The sequence below is a fragment of the Cydia fagiglandana genome, chromosome 5 (genome assembly GCF_963556715.1).
Source record: "Cydia fagiglandana chromosome 5, ilCydFagi1.1, whole genome shotgun sequence".
NCBI lineage: Eukaryota > Metazoa > Arthropoda > Insecta > Lepidoptera > Tortricidae > Cydia > Cydia fagiglandana.
The window spans coordinates 1,877,882-1,901,586 of NC_085936.1; the positions used below are offsets into that span (position 1 = coordinate 1,877,882).

Consider the following 23,705-nt stretch of genomic DNA (forward strand, 5'->3'; position numbering starts at 1 on the left):
CCATAACAACGTTTCTGACAATAATAATAAAAAAATGACGAATAATATGTTGCTAATAAGTGTATTTGTATTTTGTGCGTTTTTGAATTGTGGCGTTAGTGGTCAGATATGTAGGAAAAGGACTGTGTAAGTAAAATTGTTTTGTTTTTCTTTACAAAATAAATTTCGGCAATTTGTTTGCTAAAAACACATTTACCTACAGTACATACGGTCCTATTTTCCCGCACTAGTGCGTAAAATAGCACACTTCGTGCGATGTATAAAGTTTAAAGGGCCGTATGTACTGTAAAACGTTTTACAATACTCGTGCGAATAAGTAATTCGCAACTCGTGTCGATTTAAAACACTCCCTTCGGTCGTGTTTTATTTTATCGCCACTCGTTTCGTATTTGCTCTTTTCCGCACTTGCATCGTAAATAACTAAAACCTAACTGTACGTAGGTTACCTGTAGTTCCGAAGGAACGCGTCAAACGTTTTTCAAGTGCATCCGAACTTAGACGAAACTAATGATGGCCGACTAGCCGAGCAGTCAAAATCAATTGTCAAAACGAAGCATACGACCAATCAATCTCGAGATTGATAGATTAAGTTTTTTATCTCTATTATGGATTGGTTCGATTTCAGTTTCGGTCAAATAGTTTCAAAAAGGCTTTGGTCACTTTCTTTCGTATGACATCTATTTCGTAGTTTATTTTTGGAATGCTTTTGGATATAGCCTATAAATAAATCGTTTTTTTAGCATTAGACAAAAGGTAAACAGTCTTAACGTTTATTTTTATTGAAAAACCCTTTTGTAAAATAAATCACGGCAAATATGTAACAATTATGAATCATACTTGATCGTATGATTATTTACATTATTTTGCTTTCTTACTGATTTTTAAAAAGTTTTTTTCAATTAAAATACACGTCAATATCGCGTAGTATTCTTCTAATGCTAAAAACGAACTATAAAGACAGATGTTTTTTTTTTTTCGCAGTGTGACTAAATTGGAATACGAGCAGTACAAATATACGTACGTAGATCGATACACGAAGAAAAACTGGTTTGGACGGGTGGTTTATAAAACCAGGATCAATTCCGCCGTAGGGACGAAGCCGGTTCAAGTAAGTGAAATTATTTATTATAAAATAGATTTATTTACCAATAACAAATAAAGTGATAATAAAAACAACATTAAAATTAAAACTAAAATTTAACAGAACTTATAAATACAAAATGCTCCCCAGGTCACCTTCGTTTGTTATGGTGCCCAGGAAGCTGGCAGCGTTTCCTTTTTGGATGGCCAGGCTTGTTCTCTGGCCGAGGTAGCTGCCAGCCCTCTGGTCACCTGTGGTATCGATGAGACGCTGGGACATTTCCTTAAATAAGGCTTTTGCGCTAGGCCACGACGGTCCCAGAGCCTCTACGCCAAATGGCGCAAATATGTATCCCTCACCGAGGACAGCATATTTGCGCCGCTTGTTCTGTTCTGCGGTTGTAGCCGCAGCTCCCGCCCTGACGGAGGTCGCCTGTAGGTGGGACGGCGCCAGCGTGTCAACGCAGGTGGCGTCCCACACAAGCGTCCTCCCCAGCCTCCACGGAATAAGTGTCATTCCGTCGGGCCGCTTGCCGTCGTCACGTGCGATACCGTTCGGCTCAAGTATGGCCGGCACGCTAACGGAAGCAAGCGCCCTCCGGATGACATAATTCAGGGAGGCATGGCGAGAGATGCGGCCCGCGCTTCTCTGGCAGGATAAGCCGTGGTGGCCCAGCTATAAAATATTGTGGGAACGTCATCTGTCATCCCATTTTATAAGTATTCATAGGCGTACCCACGGTGGGGCAAGGTGGGGCAGTTGCCCCACCCTGGTCTCTGACCATAAGCTAAGAATTTCTGTTTCAACCGTACCCTGTTACAACGTACCCAGCCTCCCCTACTTCTGCACTACCCCTTAAAAACGCTGCGTACGCCCATGTAAGTATTACTAATGTTGTAATAATTATAGTTCTGTAATATAATTTTTGATAATCTAAAACTACTTCAATCCACTCTTAATTATTATCACTAGGGTTTGCAATCCGGATCCGAAATGTATGAAATTATCCGGATCTGGATCCGGATCCGCGGATCTTCCCATACATTTCGGATCCGTCGTGCAAACCCTAATTATCACAAAATATCTCACACTCAAAAATTCGTGTTTTGTACTCTTATTTACTTTCTTAATGTAGGTATCTCTACGATGACTTCTAGAAAACTATTAAGCTATCACCATTTTCATTATTGGTAATGGGAACGAATGTTAGCCAGGGGCCAAATTCGACATGTACAAGTGTCAAATTTCGCATCTACGTCAAATCAAAAGTTGATTTTATTGCATGTTGATTCTATCAAGTGTTGATTCGATAATATCATTTGGTACAACCAAAACACAACTCTGAACTGGGGGTGGTTTGGTTTGGTTGTCACCTAACTGTGGGTTGCTAATGTCAAATTTTGACATTGTACGTATTCGAGAACTTATGATTTTTCCCACATCAACGAGACATCAACACCATACGTCAAACGACGCTTGTCGAACTGGGGTCCAGGTTATCTTATATACTGAATATTTGAATAATTTGATTTTTGTCTTCTACCGCTCTATAAGACAGTATATAACCCTGAATTAATGCAAAATTTACGCTTATTCACAGAAGCAAGAGGTCGAATTCGTGCCATCATGCTGCGATGGATACATCAGGACTGACAGCGGCTCATTAGCTGAGTAAGTCCCTTATCTATACAGCGTGTTTATATCAAAATACGTTAATATCGGCATAAGGCTAAGGCCTTTTTTTTAAATAGCCATTTGTATCCCACTGCCGGGCAAATGCCTCGTGTCTTCCGCCATTCGTCACGGCTTTGTGCAGGCTCCTACTAGTCACCACAATATAGTCCAGTACGGATATATTATGGTGGCTGTTTACGTCTACATGACAGCGTGATAAAACGGTGTCGGTCCATTTCTAACCCGCGTAGTTAAAAAGTGACAGTTATTTTATCACGTGGATAAAGCGATACATATATACTACGCCTGCAGGTCGTCTCGCCATCTCCTTTTGGCCTGCCTCTGCCTCGGGTGATCTGTGGTGCCCATTCGGTCGCTATTTTGGCGCACCTGTCCGGGTTTATAATATACTAGGTATACAGGGTGGAAAGATAAGTCGGGCCCTGGAGGGAAACTACCTTAAATCATTAAGCTGGCTCATTTTACTTAAAGGAGACATTCCTTTATTTTTAAAAAGAAACAAAACTATATTCAAAGTATTTTTCTTTTTTTCTTCAATTTGGCTTGTCTAAAAAAATCTTAAGTACTAAATATTAGATTTTATGGATATTTTGTACTACACACGAGTGTAAGACCTAATGTTTCTTGGAGAAATGTTATCATTAACATTAACTGTATCGACTAGTAGAATAAAATTGCGAGTTTTTATTTTTTGGAATTTTTAGTCGGTTCGAGTCCCGGGCGAGGCAAGCGAGTTTTAGAAAATCTTTGAATGCAGTTTTGTTTCCATTTAAAAATAAAGGAATGTCTCCTTTAAGTAAAATGACCCAGCTTAAGGATTTAAGGTAGTTTCCCTCCAGGGCCCGACTTATCTTTCCACCCTGTATAATGTACCTATTTTATTCAATTAGGGGACCCAAACCACATCTCTCGGAACCCAAGTCATCCTCACCGGCTCGTGGTACACCCTGCTAAATAACAAACTAGGCTCTGGCGCTCCACCAATCGGCACTGGACCAGCGTGGTGGGCTTACGGTCCAACCCCCCCCCCCCTCCAATGAAATAAAATGGAAATCAAGAGGGGGAGGCCTTTGTCCAGCAGTGGGACATATAGACTTATATAATAATCATTTTTGTCTTTCAGTATAGAATGCACTCCAATATGCACGCCAGCGTGCGAGAACGGGAAATGCGTATCGCCAGGCGAGTGCGAGTGCAACGAAGGATACTTGCTGGACGACGGTAGCCCGCACAAATGTTCGCCTACTTGTGAAGAATGTATCCATGGCAGCTGCGTGGCGCCGAATGTGTGCTTTTGTGACTACGGTTACTCTATACAGAACGGTACGTCCCTACTGATATTGTTAATGCAAAAATAACTATGTTGTCTGTTACCTCTTCATGCTTACATAGCTGAACTGATTTGGTAGGGACGCAGATAATGAATCATGCGGAAGGACGGTGAAGGATAGATTTCATCACGGAAATCATCATTTAAGGCAGACGAAATCGCGAATATCCGTCGCGGTCGCTATGGCACCGCACCTTACACACCGCGTTTGCGTAAAATTGTGACCATGGTTACTTTGAGATAAAATATTTTTTCAAATATAATCATTTACTTACAAAAGTCTTCAACTTTTAGTGCACCTATGTCTAACCATCTTGTCTTACTCTACCCAAGTACTAAGATTTCATTAAACGATTCAGTTTTACATTCACAGGAACTTCATGTCTACCAATTTGCACAGAGCTCTGCGTCAACAGCGCCTGCGTCGCCCCTGACACCTGTCAATGTCACTCCGGCTACAGAAAAACTGACAACAACCTCTGTACCCCCTACTGTTCCCGGGGCTGCCTTCACGGGACATGTACTGAGCCAGAAACTTGCACTTGTAACACTGGCTGGCAGAAATCAGAAACGGGCGAATGTACACCTAAATGTGACGTAACATGTGGAAATGGTACCTGCACTGAACCTAATCATTGTACATGTAATGAAGGATACGAAGCTAATGAAGAACATGATCCGATATGTGTACCGCATTGTGATGTTGCCTGTGGAAATGGTACTTGTGTTGCTCCTAATACTTGCAAATGCGATGGAGGATATAAAGTTGACAGTAATAAAGATCCTAAATGTGTGCCGCAATGTGATGTTGACTGCGGTAACGGGACTTGTGTAGCACCAAATGAATGTAAATGTCATACGGGATATAAAATAGACAGAAGTAGTAATCCAATGTGTATACCACAATGTGAAATTGATTGTGGGCATGGAATCTGCTTAGCACCGAATCAATGCGAATGCAACAGAGGATATAAAGTCGATAGAGAGAGTAATCCAGTGTGTACACCACAATGTGATGTCAAATGTGGGAATGGTACCTGTATTGCACCTAATACTTGCAAATGCATAACAGGTTATAAAGAAGACATAAATAAAGACCCAATATGTGTTCCCCATTGTAATATGGAATGTCGTAACGGGTTATGTATAGCGCCAGATCAATGTCAATGTTATAAAGGATATGAACTTAATATAAGTAATTTTCCAACGTGCGTACCAAAATGTGACGCTTGTAGTAATGGACATTGTGAGGCACCTAATACTTGTGTGTGTGATTATGGATATCGATTAGATGAAGGAAGTAATTCAGCGTGTGTACCCCACTGCGATAACAGATGTGGCAATGGAACATGTGTAGCTCCAAACGCATGTAAATGTTTCGCAGGTTATAAATTAGATAGAGATAATAAATGTATACCAGACTGCGGGAATTGTGAAGGAAATTGTTTTGCTGCAGGCAAATGCGAATGCAATGAAGGTTTTAAACCAACTCGAGTTAAGACTAATGGTGAAAAATGTAAAGACAATAGTGACAACTGCACGCGTATCATTTGCAAAAATGATATAGTTGGAACTACAGAAGGTATATCGTATGGATATGATGACATTGAGACGAGAACTACTGTTGAACTGAGACCTACAACAAATAAATTAAACAGTTTTGCATTTAATGAGTCTGTATATGACTACTATGACGGCTTTCTTAACAATTCAATAGAAGTAGACAATGATGTCGAAAATCAGATACAAGGAAGTGTACATTGGTAAGTACGAAATAAATACCTACATGACTTGTACGTTTACCTACTATTGCTTCCACGTTCTAAGAAAAATATGTAGGTATAACTTAAGTAGAAAGTATTACAAATAAATACTTAGTCATCATTTTGAATTTACCCACAATACAATTATTAAAGAATGGAAGTTACTTCTATCAGAATATTATTCTTTGAAAGTACTGGAATTATAAAGGGGCCTTCATTGGATAACTGAAGTATTAGGAATTTAAACTATATTACAATATTTTTCAGGATGCAGTCAAAATGGGAGTACGCAGTAATATCAATAGTTGTCATAATTTTGGCCATAATTCTTGGTTCACTGATAATTTTCCGGACCAACATAATAAATTGTTGTACAGGAAGCGGGGATTATAAAGTCGAAGGTACTATTTCCATTGATTCAATATATGATTTATTAGAACATATACATACAATACAATAACGCAAATGTATACGCAATGTATGCAAAAAATATAATTTTTGTTTTTCTAAGATCTATGACTCATATTTTTCATCATATCTAAATCAAGACATTTTCCCAAATAAAATCGTTATTTAGAGGGTTTTTGGTCACTAACAGCCGTATTCGAACAATGAGATACGTCAAATGCTAGATATTGAAAAGATATGGAATAGATATGTCAGTGTCAAACAAGTGTCAAAAGTGACGTTTTTGTTTGAAGAAATGTAAATTTTGACACTTGTATTTCACGTATCTCATTGTTCGAATACGGCTGAATATTTCTATTCAATGGGTAATAAACAGATTGTCTCTCTCTGGAAAACAATTATGCACTACATTTGGAACTTATTGCCTCATAAATTGAAGTCCAGAATTCCAGAATGTCCAGATCATTAACTTAATGAAAAATTATCCTTTTTTAGATAGGACAACCGACGACGCAGAAAAAGAACAGATTTCGGAGGGTAAAATGCGGTTGTCTACAATTTTGAAAAATAGAAAAGACGAAAGCGTAAATGAAGTATAAGAATAGATGTGAATATATATTTATACACGAGTATGTGTTTATGTTTTGTCGAATTAATTAAATTTTATGTGAACAATATTTGGTTAGAAAACTTCATCTACTTCTTCTTCCTGCCCTTATCCCACGGTTATGTGGGGTCGGCACAACATGTTTTTCTTTTCCATTCTTCTCTATCTTTCGTCAACTCAGGACCCCTCAGGAGGGAGGAAGAGACGTTTGACGTATCGTGTTGATTTCCCATTGATGTGGGAAAAATCATAAGTTCTCAAATACGTACAATGTCAAAATTTGACATTAGCAATCCACAGTTAGGTGACAACCAAACCAAATCGAACCAACCGATTTAAATTTCGGTTTGATGTTAGGTGCACGTTTGAATTGGCCTATAGGTTGAATCAACTGTCAGCGTATATTTTGGAAAGACACAAAACTTAGTATTTAAATTTTTAGTTATTTATTGAGGACAGTTTTTTATAAATAAGTCTGCAGGCGTATTAGGGATGGATTTATCCACGAGATAAAATAGCCGTAACATTTTAACACCGCGCGGTTGAAAGTGACGGACGCCGTTTTATCACGCTGTCACGTAGACAAGAACGACCATCATATGTACAATGTCGTGGTAGGAAATTGCGACGCAGTTCAGTTTAAGTCCTAAAATTAATCGCGTTATGGCTTCTCTACACGATGGGCCAGCGCCGGCCACTCCAAGGGACGCAGCCATGCGGTAGAATGAGATAGCAATATCACTTGCTCCCTCTAAAGCATAAATGCGTCCCTTGGAGTGGTCGGCGCTGGCCCATCGTGTAGAGGAGCCATTAAGAGATCATGGTAAAGGCCTGAAGGCCTACCGCGAACCACGTTCGACGAGTTGCCTCCCTGTCACACTTACGTACGAATTTACAAGTGCGACAGAGGTTCGCGGTAGGCCCTCAGGGTATGTGCTAAGGATGCAACAAGGGAAATTTATTTTACAAATATTTAAACAATGTTTATGTCTGAATTTAGAAATATTAATAGAAAATGACACGTTAGGTATCTCTGGAGGTAAAATACACCAGTTTTCCGTAATAAACATCATTTAATTATTTATAAGGCTTTTAAATATAAAGGATAAGGTTAATTATGTATCATATATTTAAATGTTCCTGTTATTACATAAGGGTATTCTGGTCAGTTTAGTACAGATTTGGGCACTGACGGGTCAAAATCATCCCGCATGGCCCTTTTGTACTGATTGTGTAGAAAATCCGAAAAGTATACATTTCGAGTTCGTATAATTGTATAGTCGTTAATCAATCATCATCATAGCTTGGATCACTTTCCGTTTATTAAATAAATAGTTTTGGGCCAATTTAATTAAAAATAAATATTCTACGATAATTTAATGGTACAGCAGCATATTTGTAAATTTTAAGTAATTTACCTTCATATTTTATAATATTCCTCCCTTTCAATTTTCTCTGTATTAGGATGCGAAGAATGCGAAGGATACGCTAGATTCTAGCGGCTAGAACGATCCGTGTCGGGGTCAAGGCTTCCGACACTTTGTTTTCTATGACGGGTGATCGGTGATCACGTGATGCTTTCTATTGAAAACTGGAGTGTCGGACCCGGACCGTTCATCTTTTCTTTTCGTATTATTTTATAAAATGTTGTTGTTTTTAGATCAAAGTATGGCCTTTTTTTATTTGTTTTTTAAACTTTGCACATTCTAAGTAAATTATAACCAGTATATTTGATTAGAAAAGTGATGTAAAATGTGGCTAAGGAGTTTTTTCTTGGTGTGGATGTTTTGCATAGTCAACGGTGTCAATATAAAACTTTGCAAATCTACATTAAAACCGTGAGTATTTCATTTCAATGATTTCATCATACCACAACTTTTCTATTTACTGAAAATGAATTTCTTTAAGTTTTCTATTAGTTTTCTTTTTAGATTTACTATTATTTCATTTCATTTCATTTCATTTATTTGCATAATCAGGTACATTACAATACTTAGGTGTTATTTGTAAAGTAGGTGGTACATGATACCCTGTCAGGGCATTGCAAAATCTCTTAAATACTAAATTTTAGATACAAACGTCATGCTATTGTTAAATGTATGGTGGTAGTTGTTGAATAAAATACGTGAACCTGATATAAATTAATTGTAGTAATTTTAGTCTACAGAAATATCATATAAATGGGTGTCAAATAATTTATAATAGTTTTCAATGGTAAAATATATTCCAGAGGGACGCCAGTATGCTGCAAAGGGTACATTAGGACAGATACTGGTTTCGAGGATGAGTAAGTTCTTCAATAAATAACTATTTGACAGACAAACATGTTTTATCAAACCCAAAAATTTTATTAGTACTTCTAGTATTACGTCTAAGACAGTGGTGGTGGGTGGGAGCTTAGGAAATTAAGTGGTGGGCCAGAATTGTGGGCAAAATTTATTTTGATTTGTGATAATCGTGGGCCAATGCCATATAGCCCATGTTCTAAATATTTCATACGACCGGCGGCGGGCCGGATGAAATCCATTCGCGGGCCGCAGATGGCCCGCGGGCCGTACTTTGCCCACCACTGGTCTAAGAGAAACAGTGTTTCAAGGAAACATTGCGGAACAGAAAACATTTTCATCGTGTACCTTTTTTTTGTTTGCCTAATTTAGTTTGTACTACTTATTTATCCATGCTCAATGTCTTGATTTTTTTTTATTCTATTCTGTACTATTCACACTAACGCTAATTATAGTTTCAGCATGAACTGCGCCCCCATATGTGTTCAACCATGCGGCAATGGGACTTGCATAGAGCCAGATACATGCAAGTGTGACACAGGATATACATTTGACAACAAAAGTAACCCAATGTGCGTTCCAAATTGTAAAATTCAATGTGGCAAAGGTACTTGCGTAGCTCCAGACGAATGCAATTGCACAAAAGGTTACATATTTGACAAATACCATAACCCAATGTGTGTACCACATTGTGATCCTAAATGTGGAAACGGAACTTGCATTGCGCCAAATGAATGCAAGTGTAATACTGGATATACATTTGATAACAATAATAATCCAATGTGTGTTCCAAATTGCAAAACTGAATGTGGAAATGGGACTTGCATAGCACCAGATGTCTGCAAGTGTGATGCCGGATATGAATTAGACAACATTCATAGCCCAATGTGTGTACCTAAATGTAATAATGAATGTGGTTATGGAACTTGCATTGCGCCAAACGAATGCAAGTGTAATACAGGATATACATTTGATAACAAAAATAGCCCAATGTGCGTTCCACAATGTAAAACTGTATGTGGAAATGGGACTTGCATAGCACCTAACGAATGCAAGTGTAATACAGGATATACATTTGATAAAAAAAATAGCCCAATGTGCGTTCCGCAATGTAAAACTGTATGTGGAAATGGGACTTGCATAGCGCCTAACGAATGCAAGTGTAATACAGGATATACATTTGACAATAAAAGTAACCCCATGTGCATTCCAAATTGCAAAACTGAATGTGGAAATGGGACTTGCATAGCACCAGATGTCTGCAAGTGTGATGTTGGATATGAATTAGACAACAGTAAAAGCCCAATTTGTGTACTAAAATGTAATAATGATTGTGGTTATGGAACTTGCATAGCGTCAAATGTATGCAAGTGTAATACAGGATATAAATTTGCCAACAACAGTGACCCAATGTGCGTTCCGCAATGTAAAACTGAATGTGGGAATGGGACTTGTATATCCCCAAATTATTGTAAATGTGATACTGGGTATACATTTGACAAGAACAGTGTCCCAACATGTGTACCACATTGCAATACTAACTGTGGCAAACGAACTTGCGTCACTCCAAATAAATGCGAATGTCACGAAGGATACAAATATGACAGAGATAATGATCCAATGTGCATACCACAATGTAATACTGGTTGTGGCAATGGAACTTGCATAGCGCCTAATGAATGCGACTGTGCAAAAGGTTACAAATTTGATAAAAATCAAAGCCCAATGTGCGTACCACAATGCGATATCGAATGTGGAGATGGGTACTGTATGGGTCCCAATCAATGTAAATGCCATACAGGATACAAATTATATGATGACAAAGATCCAATGTGCGTACCACAATGTACCAATGAATGTCGAAATGGGACTTGCGTTGCACCGAATGAATGCAGGTGTCACGTAGGATTTAAATTGGATGCAAAAAATATATGCGTACCCCAATGTGATGTTGAATGTGGCCATGGGTTCTGCATAGCACCTAACAAATGTGAATGTTACGCAGGATATAAATATGAAAATAATAGTAATCCAATGTGTGTACCTGAATGTTATTCAGATTGTGGAAACGGGACTTGCATAACACCAAATGAATGCAAGTGCAATGCAGGATATGAATTTGATAACAACAGTTACCCAAAGTGTGTACCACAATGTCATAAAGAATGCGGAAATGGGACTTGCATATCTCCAAATAACTGCAAGTGTGAAAATAGTTACAAATTTGATAAACATCACGACCCAATGTGCGTACCTCAATGCGATATCGATTGTGGCAACGGCTCTTGTGTATCACCTAATCATTGCCAATGTGACACACGTTATAAATTTACCGAAAAGAGTAACCCGATGTGTAAACCGATATGTCATAACGATTGCGAAAATGGTACTTGTATAGCGCCAAATAAATGCCATTGTAATAAAGGTTACTTATTTGATAAAGATAAAAATACATGTATACCCCAATGTGATATCATATGTGGAAATGGAAACTGTGTGGCGCCCAATGTATGTAAATGCTTTAAAGGGTATAAAGTTAACAAAGATAAAGGTTTAAATTGTGTTCCCGATTGTGGAAATTGTGAAGGACACTGTTTTGCACCAGGTAAATGTGAATGCGATCCACCTTTGATAGCTACACATGTTACTGCCGATGGTAAAGATTGTAGTGCCAATAGTGACGAATGTGAACGTATCATTTGTATAATTGATGGTACTATAACTAGTACTAAGGACCCCATATCGTCTACACACGAAAATGCTTTTAAAGACGAGCATGAGGTTGTTGATGAAAAAGATGACAACTTTACATGGTCCAAGAATAAAATTATCAGCAATAAACGATATGAGCATGAGGTTACAAAAGATGATAAGAAGGAAATAAGAATAATTAGCAATAAAGAAAATTCTGTAAGTGGCAATGGATCTAAATATAACTATTATGACGTTAATGATTCGACAACTGCTAAAGAAAGTACTCAGAAAGTTTTAGATGAAAATATGGACAAACAGAAACAAGAAAGCAAAGATTGGTGAGTAATAAAGATAATATAGGATTTAGCTAATTTATATTAACCCCTTAAAATTTAAAACGCCTTCATTAAATTTTGCCGCTTTCGTTAAAACACGTTTGTCAAATTGATGGACACGGAGTAAGACGCTGCTTAATTTGTAAATAGAGTTAGACCAAGAAAAGTCCGTTACGATTTTGATAGCACACAAGTGTTATTTTAAACGTCAAACTTCTATGAAATTATGACAGATAACACTTGCACTGCGTGTTCTATCAAAATCGTTGCAGATTTCACTTGGTTCTTTTTATTATGTATTACAACTAAATTACCATTTTAATGTTCTCACTCTCTTCTCTAAACGTTTTCTCTTATTCTATGTATTTTGATATGAATATTTTATTTCAGGATGCAATCAGGCTGGATATTTTTACCAATAGTTGGCATCGTTGGATCCCTAATTGTTGCTTCAATAAAAATACTACAAAAATTCACATAAAGTTCGCTGCAGATGGACAAGAAAATTTACAAGGTGCCGTACTTTCTCGGATTTTACAAATAATTAATACTCTTCTACAGTTCTATAATTACCATGTCTTAAAATAGTGCGTTTGTTTTCGACCTCGCCTCGAGTCAAGTGTAAAAATATGGGCGCTTACAACTTATCCAAAAATATGTCCCATAGTTCTTTATTCGCTGACATAAGAGCTACGGGACATATTTCGGAGTATGATGAGTGCACCCATATTTTTACCCTTGACTGTACCATCACGCTCTGCGATTGTTACGCCATTTAGGGCAACTTGCCCCACTCACTTAACCGGTTGAACCTGGAGTTACCATGGTAACCAGTACCATTTGACACTGGATTACCGGTTTAACCTGTTAACCCCGGGTTAGTGGGATGGTGCAAGTGGCGCTTAGGGTCCTAGCTAAATCAGTTGTTTAGTACTTACGCTGTAGAATTTCCACCTATACATAATAATCTCCTCTCAGAGCATGGTCAGCCATAATATACCATTCTGTATATTAAAGGTTTTATTTAAAAGCAAACGGAAGATTATATAATGAATTAAAAAAAGCACACATTACGCTATCATCAATTACTACTTACAATAGTAACACAATGGTGATACTGTTGATTCTCCAATGTATGCCTAATCGTGTATTTTATTGAATTGCATTATACATACTTAATATTAATTTTTTTTCAAACAGTTGTCAAGGCGATGAATGAACATATCCAGAAGCAATTTCTACATATATTTCTCAGTATGAGGATCTATCTGTGTAAGTGATGGAGTAATGATATTCGGTGTGATTATATAAAACATTTTTATTTAGTAACTAGTTGATGATCATAAAACTGTCTCCTTAAATTGTAATTAGATTTTTATAATTTTTATTCAATGTATAATAATGAAGTCAATAATAAAGTATAAAGTGATTCGTTGTGTGTCAATTTGGTAAATGACAAATATCTTTAAATATTTTACATCAATTCTCACAGTGTATATACTTATTTACAATAGTTACATTATGATTACGAGAGCGAAATTCTAATCAGATCTAAATATTAAGTACCTATCTATCCTTATTAATTAAATTTGTGACGATAACATAAGACTTTTAAATAGAGGTATTTATTCATTTATTAAGCATCAAAACATTCGAAAATAAAAAAATCGTCTTAAAATATTCGAGATTGACTCAAAATATGGCACCACCGTTAATGTAAACGTCAGTTTAAACCTACATTTATCATTAATCTAAATCAGGAATCTCAAATACAAGAACATCAGCAACATTGACTGGTTCAGCCGACCGTCTATAACGCTTCACGCACCCCGATCGCCCCTTGACACTGAAGTCCTTGTGGTAGCCCTCTGAGCAGACGCAATTGTTTGGCGACGCGCAGTAACCGTTGAGGCAACCGCCGTGGCAATAGGGAACACACCTGGAAACGAGGAGATTGTTGATACGAATCCGAAGGTTCGCTATGCAAGAGGTGAAAATGAAAAAATATAATGTGGATGCTAAGACGTAAAATAAATTGATGAAGAGAAATTCTGTGGTCAAGAATATAAAGACACTTCTCTATGTCGCTGTGTTTATGTATTTGCTAATTTCAAACTTATTTCAGATAGTTCTGCATTCATGTAGGTTTGACTTCAAAATACATCACTAGAAAGATTTAATGTAGAATTATATGAAATACGTTTGAAATGAGCAAATAAGATGAAGAATAGGATAAATGATGATAAAGAACTAATAATAGATTTATTTGACTGAAACACTACTTCATTATTTATTTGTTGAAACAATAATATTAAATTACATTAAAATATAGTAAACATCCAAAGGAAAATATGAATAGAAAAGATAGAAAACAGTATACAAGAAATAAAAATAAGTACCTGGTGCCAGTAGAATCAGCAGGGTCCAGATTGTATCCTGGTAAGCATTCACATCTATTCTGCCCAACACAGTTTCCATTGACACAGGGTTGTTCGCAATTTCCGAATGCGTTACTTGATATTTGCCCTTCGTTTTCGCCATTCTGACCATGAGGTCCCTGTTGTCCAGGATAAGGATAATATCCTTGCTGATAATGACCCTGACCATTTTGACCTTGGCTGTATTGTCCTTGGCCATATTGTCCTTGACTGTATTGCCCTTGGCTGTGTTGCCCTTGTTCAAATTGACCTTGGCGAAATTGTCCTTGGCTATATTGTCCCTGGTTGGTTTGCCCATGGTTAAATTGTCCCTGACTAGTTTGTTCCTGGCCGTATCGGCCTTGAGAATAGTGACCTCCACCATAATATCCTTGCGTTACGTTCTGACCGTGTCCTGAAGTCTGATCTGATCCTTGTTGCAAGTTAAAGGTGGCATTCTCAAAAGGATTATACGGACGATTCTGGTAAAAGACCTGGCCATCTGTTCTCAGACCTGTCCCGTTGTTTCCTTGATTGGTTTGAGGATTATTGGGATAGTTAGAAGGAAGTTGAGGATATAGATGCTGATGGCCTGGCTGCGGGTTCTGGGTTGAGTATCCCGAATTAATCCCATTTGGCTGTGAAGGGTATGTATGAGGGTACTGATTTGGTTGGCCTGGGTAATATTGGTTTTGCTGTCCTGGGTATTGATTCTGTTGACCAGGGTACGGTGCATATATAGGATTTGGTTGATGCTGACCAGTATGGTTGGCGGAATCGGGATATTGTTGGTTATGCTGATTATTTGGGTTTTGACCGGGATAGGGGTACTGGTTCTGATTTTGTGGGTATTGACCATTAGGATATTGACTCGGGTTTTGGTATGGAGTTTGTGTTGGGTTGAGGTATGGGTACTGTAGGTTGTTATGAGGATGTGTTGCGTTGACTCCAGATCCTTTTGGTGCGCAAACGTTAGGTGCAACGCAATCTTTACCAAGTTCGCAATTCCTGAAAGATAATAATTCGTTGATATAATCAAAATTCAGTTTTAAATACTGACATAATTTACAAGACGTACATAGAGCCACTTGACATGAATCAAATAGCCTGGATAAGGAACGTTTTGTCATTAAATAAGAAACCCTGTAAGGTGGTGGTACTGGTGCTCGACGCGGTCCCAGAAGGTACATGTCACCATAAAACTTAAGTCATTGTCAATAGAGGTGACAGCAGTGTCATCTATTGGGCATAAGCACGTCGAGCACTAGTACCATCACCTTACATTAACAAAATATTCACTTACGGATTGCAAAGCGCTTTACAATCTCCCCTGTAAAGCAAATATCCCGGACGGCAGCGGCATTCTGTACCCGCACAGTAACCATTTACACAGCTACCACATGGCAAAGATTGCTGTGACCCAGGAACGGTCTGTTGTGACCCTGGAACTGTGTGCAGTGACCCAGGAACACCAGGTGCTCCAGGATGCTGTGTCTGGGAATATGACGGGCCACCAGGCCTGCAGGAGCCGTCAGGAGTTGAGGAGTAGCCAGGCCTGCATTCGCATGTGTTTGGGGCTGTGCAGTTTCCTGGAAAGATAATTGTTTTGTGAGACTGTTCTTAAGTCATGAACTCATGATGTTATGGAAGGTCCTTAAGAGCTCCTCATAACAAATCATTAACAAACGAGATTTTTTTACCCTTGCATTTAATATGTGCCTTGTTACGAGTATGTACGTTAGGATATCCTATGATTTACTTTTTTCCCTCCCTCCCTTTCCCTCCCTTCCCTCCCTTTATTTTGACTGAACAAATTGCTACCCAAAATTCAGAGAAATTCCCTACTTATATTCTATGAAGCCATAAGTAACTTACCAATTCCACCACAGTTATCCCTGCAATGCGGCACGCAGAATCTTCCACTGACATCCAACTTGAATCCCTCCTTACACAGGCACTGTTGCCCATTGCAATGTCCATTCTGGCATCCAATAGGACAAGTCGCGACGCAGAACCCAGCAGTATTCCTCACGTGGTCAGGGAAGCACGTGCAGACTTCGGGGGCGGTGCAGAGGGCGTTGACGCATTCGACCGTGCAGACGGGGTCGCAGATGTGGTAGTTGTGTATGTTGCGGATGTATCCGTGGCAGCAGGTGCGGATGCGGCTCAGTTCTGGACGCGACTGGAAAATTAAGATTTTGGTTTTTATTTCGGCCATTCCAAAAACAACAGTAACTTTTCTTTTAAATTTCAATTAATATGTCCTTGAAAAAATTCCAAGCTAATTCTTATGTTACTCACTAACAAAAATAAACGATCATCGTGATCCCAAGGGGCTGTCCATAAATTACGTCATCAATTTTTGACGATTTTGGAGTTTTTGGACCCCCCCCCTAAAATCATCCAAAAATAATGCTTCAATACACCCCGTTTCCTTCTACATCATGCTACCATCATCCGATGTCCAGACCCCCCCCCCCCTAATTTGAAATGACGTAATTTATGAATAGCCCCCAAGTAGCATAACATGAATTAAAAAAATACGCGTACAGGTACCTAAAGAGTAGCCTATATCTTATTTCCAAGATAGTAATTAATTTAGACGGATACTTACGCCATTACCAGCAGGTATATGTTTTGGGTCCCGCACAAGTGTAGAGGTCCTGAAAAATGTTATCCATTTATGTAAAGTTTGTCATGTGTATATTAATAATCTAATTTATCCATAATTCCTTTCATTTGATTCTCACTAAATAGCAATACCATATAATAGTAAGATTAATTTGCTTATTCGTCGCTAAATACTTATTCCCAGTTATTTTCCTATCACATTAAACCACGTTATTTTGGAGTGGATAGGTATATGACTTCCTGTCAAACACATCCGGTCGCCGTATCGGGATATAATTCGCTGTCCAATAATTATTCTGTGGTTTAACGTGTGGAATTACAATTAGGTATGAACTGTTCCACAATTGTTATGCACTTGCCACTTCAGTAATGTGAAGTATAAGCTTTAAAAATATATATCTTAGGAGAACTGGAAACCTTAGGTAAGTACTCGCCATCAAGAACTTAATGCTACATACCTACAATATATCTTATCGTTTTACCCTTCACCATACCATATCGTCAGGTGACAACCAAAACTCACTAATTACTGAAAAGTAACTAAACAAAAATCAACCTTATTATGATACTAATACGGTTCACTATGGCTATAAACTTGTGGAGGTAATTAGTGAGGTTTGATTATCACCTATCTATATCTTATAGGGTAGGTAAATAAAGGTACATACTACCATATTTTATTTAAGACTTTGATAACCAGATTCATATGCTTTTTCGGACATAAAACAAAAGAAAGTGTCTTCTAATTTACATAATTAAATTTTTTACAGCATTAGATAGTTGTATTGAAAACGATTCGATCATTTGTAAGACTGGTGACGGATTTCTAGCTAAGATGATGAGGAATATTTTATATGTAATTATTTTGTTATCTATTATTGTACTTACGGGACCTCTGTGTAGCAAACGCCGACCTCATGGTTGGTCTGGCTGGCCTGCACGTAGCCATGCTGCGTGCGGTTAAAAAACCTGGAACGAAACATAGAAGTTAATAACTTAATTGATAATCATTCAAAGTTAATTTATCTGCTTAGAATGTGGTACCAAAGTTGGTCTTTAATACGTTAGGACCACACATTTTACCGGTAATTGACACGTTCACTGCAACTATTTGCTTAACTCATCAATATACGTGTCCATGTACGAATGTACGGGGTTGGATTAGACCCCGTACCGCAAAGAGCGTGTCAAAAAAGTATAAAACACAAATTTTGTTTTCAAAACTAAAATTTCGGTGAAACGTCTTGCTGTGTAATGGTGACATAGATAGATATACGGGCCCCTCTAACTCAGTCAGATTGCTCACCTTCATAAAGTGTCAAATTATTTCGGTACATATTGTATAGTAATCTCTATTAGAGAAGAATTTACACAAATACTGGCCTTGTGGGCAAGAACAATGAAACCGATTTAATTTGCATCCTTCAGGTCAATTACCACTGATACTAGACTGTTATGACTTTATAATGAATCACGTTATTCACGGACTGAGGTTTGGAGCTACCTACCCATAGTTACCATAAAGGTGGGTGTGTGATTTTGGTATTTACGGTACAAATACCTACTGTAAGCCTATGTATTTTCGTAAAAAAGATCGTCAACACTTAGGTAACTTGTTATTATTATATAAATAAATTATGCGGATTTTCTACGGTTCCCCGAAACAATTTTTCACAATAGGCCATGATGTGTTTGTACGTTTGCTGAATTTTAATATCTTGTTTTTAACCTATTCTAAGACATGGTTTATTTTTATTCTTAATAAAGCAGATTTATCAAGGATGAGCAGTGAATACATAATGGTCGCTTACCATATGCGGAATTTTGTTGACATCGTAGGGTGATTTTCCATCTGCCCAATATGTTGGTCCAATGTCATTGCGTCTCACTCTCTCATTATTCTTAATGAGTGATGAGTGATGTGAGACAGAAAGTCGCCAGCCTGTCGGTATTCTACAGGCTGCACTTCGGGGAGTGTGCCCAAGAGCTACACGAGCTTATACCACCGTCCCCATTCTACCATCGGACTTTTAGACGCACGGCCGGTTTCCATCCTTACATGGTAGATATTCCACCAATTCGCACGAAGCGCTTTGCTTCTACTTTCCTTATGCGAACTGCCAAGGAATGGAATTCCCTGCCGGCGTCTATATTTCCGTGTTCTTATAACCCGGCAACCTTCAAATCAAGAGTGAACAGGCACCTTCTGGGCGAGCTCGCTCCATCGTAGGCCACGTCTACGCCTCGGCTAGTCTGTGGCCATGAGTAAGCCCATTCATAATAATAAAAAAAAAAAAAGACAAAATACACATTGAACAAAGAAATTGGACTAGTGGAATATTACCCTTAGCCATTGCTTATAAGCAATTTAGCGAATTGCGTAAACTTATCGGGTTGTTGCCAAAAATAAAGACAAGATGCTTTCTTTCGTTCTTGATTTCTAAGTTCGTGTACCTAGTCAACTTTAGGGTCATTTATCGGGTGTCATTCTGAATTCTGAATTCCTAACAACGTTTGTCCTAAAGTCAATTGCCCTAACTGGTTTTTCCCTAATGGTCACATGCCCTAACGATCACTTGTCATAACGATTATCTTCCATAATGTAAGGTTCTGAAAAATGGTTAGGTTTTAGAACTTGCTGCCACAAAAGTGGGTTAGGTTAGGGTTGGAACTGCGACCCTCGCAGAGAAAGAAAAGAAAATATGCTAATATAACATTAGGATAAGTAATCAATATTTAGGGAAACCAAAATTAGGGTTGCTAGTGTTGGGACAACTGATCATTATGACAAACAATATTAGGGAATGCAAAGATAGGTGAAAACACTTTAGGGATTCAGATTGTTCATACATATATAAAGATAAGATATGACAGTTACCTGTCAACATTCTGTCCTCCTCTGTAAACGTAGCTGCCGCCTCCTCCTTTGACGTTCTTGATTTCTAAATTCATGTACTGGGCGTCATCTTTGGGGTTATTCGCCAAGCTTACTGTGAGCAGAGCGCTCACCAATATAAAGGTGAACATGGTGATTTCTAAAATAAAACATTTTACATAAAAGTGGCTTAATACAAAGAGGATAATAAAGGATAGTTAGAAACTAAAAAGGATTCTGTATTCGTTCTTACCTAAGAACCAGGAGGCCTCTATTTGAAAAAAAAAACTACTTTCAATCATTTCTATAACTTATACTCAATAAGTAGTTATAGTTATTTTCTTTAACTTATACTTATTTTATATTATTTATATATATTTGGTTTTTGGTTCGAATTCGGCTGATACTTAACAGGATTTGAAAAAACTGGAAGCCGGATTCTTGCGAAAATGGAGTGTTTATAGTTTATAATATAATTTTGTGCCACAGTCATGGTAAACAAGTGGCAAAATAAAAAATCTGTTAATTTTATGTACTTAACTACGTACATAATTTTTTGTCTCCAATATCATTTAACCACAGTCATTAATCGTACCTGTTTATTATAGTTTCCTCTTACTTACTATTTGGGTAAGTTACTTACTATTTGCCAAAAATACTATACTTAATACCTAATTTTATTTTCTTCAAGTACTAGCTGTACTAGTACATTTCATGGTCAAGGTAGGTCAAGGTAAAACACCAAAGACAGACAATCTGCATCATTCACCTTAAGGAAAATTCTATTACGTCGCTAACGTGAGTCATATGTGTATAAATGTTTTTTTACTAGAAGACGTCTATAAAAAACCGGGCAAGTGCGAGTCGGACTCGCGCACGAAGGGTTCCGTACAATAATGCAAAAAAAAAGACGGTCACCCATCCAAGTACTGACCACTCCCGACGTTGCTTAACTTTGGTCAAAAATCACGTTTGTTGTATGGGAGCCCCATTTAAATCTTTATTTTATTCTGTTTTTAGTATTTGTTGTTATAGCGGCAACAGAAATACATCATCTGTGAAAATTTCAACTGTCTAGCTATCAAGGTTCGTGAGATACAGCCTGGTGACAGACGGACGGACGGACGGACGGACGGATGGATGGACGGACGGACGGACGGACAGCGAAGTCTTAGTAATAGGGTCCCGTTTTACCCTTTGGGTACGGAACCCTAAAAAGACTTTTATATTTGACATAATCTGACATTGTAGGAACCACAGAGGTTCTTTGCCATAGAATATTATACTTAATGTTGGCACGTCAGTTTCGACTGTTAGAAAATTCACTTATGTTCAATGCAAATTATTTACGGTTATCTTATTAGTTATATCTAACATTTATTTTAAGTAGGTAGTATTGTATATACATACATATTGTATAAGGTTGATCTGTATGAACTGTTCATAAAAGATAAAATTTACCTATTTAATGGTTTAGATTATATCGTCAGGTGACAAGCAAAAGTCACTAAATGCTAAAAAAATTAAACAAAAATCGACCTTCTTTTAGTACTAATATGGTTCACTATGGCTATGAACTTGTGGTGGTACTTAGTGACTTTTGCTTGTCACCCGTCGATATTGTACATGTAGAGTGTGGAATTATAATTCTATAATTTTTGATTTAGTTTATTTATAAAACATATATTTAGGTTACCTACCTACTTATACCTAGTCTTTTGTTTTTATTAACCGGATCTTCCGTCAAGTGTAGGTATATCACGTTATTATAAGTAGATTCTTATCAACTACTTATCACCGAAGAACTGCATGTTATCGATTATCCAGGATTGCCCTACTTACTTTTATGTAATAATTTGTTTATAAGATATTATGCATTGGAGTAGGTATCTACAAATCTTATCTTGTTGTTATAAATATTTTGTGTTATTGCAATTTACTTACCTACTTGAAGAAAATTTTAATGATCAGTAAGTAATGAGATCACTCATACTGTGGCAATTAAATTAACTTGTTATTATACATGCTTTGACGGGATCTTTCGACCCCGTACCATACAGAACATAATGTTGCACTATGTGAAATAATACGAAATTCTAATTTAACTGCAGTTTGTAATACATAATGATTCTACTGTCTAAATAAACATAATTTAAGTAGAATAAAAAGTTAACTTTAACAAAATAGTAACTACAGCATTACGATAGTAGTGGGAAAAATATAAATTTGTAAGCATAAAGGAAAAAGTGAAACAATTATACCTTTGAATGCCTTGGCTTGAATGACTAAGTACTTAAACCAAAATATAAAACGTAACTCTCTTGGGAGATAAATCCGATTCAACTGACTTGTATGATAATGCATTTTATGAGCAAATGTGATAAAAGATTTCTTATATCACTCAGTTAATTAATCTGAATCAGTTGAGTAATTCATTTATGTTGTTAGTACCTACAATTACTTGTTATATTTGACGAATTTTATGTACTTATTATGATTTATTATTTTGAAGGCTTATGTGTTTTATGGAATATAATATTGAAGGCTTATGTATATAAAGAACACAATTTTGTTGCTGGTTTTGGTATCATGTTTTATTTTTAAATACTGAATCATTTTTAGACTTCGTAAATCGAACTTTAAACTTTTAGACTATAATACTCGTAGTTTATCATTAATTATAAGTTACCTTTTACCTTAAATACTAAATTTAAATGTAATTTTACACACAATTTGCACTTTGACACAAAAATTCAACACTCTATTTAGAGAAGGCCCGTAACTCCTAACATATCCGTACTTGTTTTTATTGATATAATGACATCAACACACGATAATAAGTATGACATAATGCCTACCTTGGTAACTATACTTGTCTCGACGAAGTTTACTTGTACACTGTGCGGACTATAGGATTGTGCTCATCAGATAATATATGCGTGTTTTAGATCACATTTGCGTGGTTCCGTAGATAGGTATATTGGGACATTATCTATGAAAGGGGACCCTATTGTCGATGGCGCTTACGCTGCACATCGTCGCGCGGCGTTGTACTTATATCGGAGCATCGTTAATAATGGCGTAAGCGCCATCGACAATAAGGTCCCTTGTCATAGATAACGTCACAATTATATCATAAAAGTTATACAGTAATATTCAGTATGACCTATAAAGTCACTCTGTAGAGTATGACTGGTGGTTAAAATTTCACCTTATATTATAGGTATGTACATATTTCAGTTTATAATTTATAATGCAGGTGCAGCACCCATTCTTAAGTAATTAATATTATGGAAAATTTAGGTGCTTACCTATTCTATAAATTGTTTTCTACATATTTACAGAAATTACGCATTGAATTGGTTTAAGTTCTAAATGTTGTAATTTACTTTATTTATGTTTAAATAATTATTTAACATTTAAATTACACAGCTTTAATTACTGAGGGGAAAAGTGACTTAATTGAAATCTATTTCTGATGATGATACCTATTTATATGTATTGTTGTTTTTTCCTTTAATTGTAAGTATCAAAGTATTTTTTTATTAATTTGTATTGTTATCGAATGTTATTATTGTATGTTA

At 37.0% G+C, this 23,705-nt stretch overlaps 2 protein-coding genes across 2 annotated transcripts; one reads left to right on the forward strand and one right to left on the reverse strand.

The window, feature by feature from the left end:
- Positions 1 to 3: 3 nt before the first annotated feature.
- On the forward strand, positions 4 to 6,917 carry LOC134664278 (multiple epidermal growth factor-like domains protein 11). The gene is made up of 7 exons (XM_063520834.1): positions 4 to 126; positions 982 to 1,108; positions 2,682 to 2,752; positions 3,900 to 4,099; positions 4,480 to 5,869; positions 6,137 to 6,270; positions 6,773 to 6,917. Exons 1-7 carry the CDS (start codon positions 35 to 37, stop codon positions 6,874 to 6,876), a joined length of 2,118 nt encoding a protein of 705 aa, XP_063376904.1. The 5' UTR covers positions 4 to 34; the 3' UTR covers positions 6,877 to 6,917.
- A 6,936-nt stretch (positions 6,918 to 13,853) lies between these two features.
- Positions 13,854 to 23,068, reverse strand: LOC134664279 (uncharacterized). Its single transcript, XM_063520835.1, has 8 exons — positions 22,980 to 23,068; positions 20,125 to 20,281; positions 18,135 to 18,215; positions 17,230 to 17,278; positions 16,491 to 16,797; positions 15,919 to 16,204; positions 14,598 to 15,623; positions 13,854 to 14,137 (listed from the first exon to the last, which is right to left on the reverse strand). The coding sequence occupies exons 2-8, from the start codon at positions 20,271 to 20,273 to the stop codon at positions 13,945 to 13,947; spliced, it is 2,091 nt and encodes a 696-aa protein (XP_063376905.1). The 5' UTR covers positions 20,274 to 20,281; positions 22,980 to 23,068; the 3' UTR covers positions 13,854 to 13,944.
- Between the last annotated feature and the right edge of the window lie 637 nt (positions 23,069 to 23,705).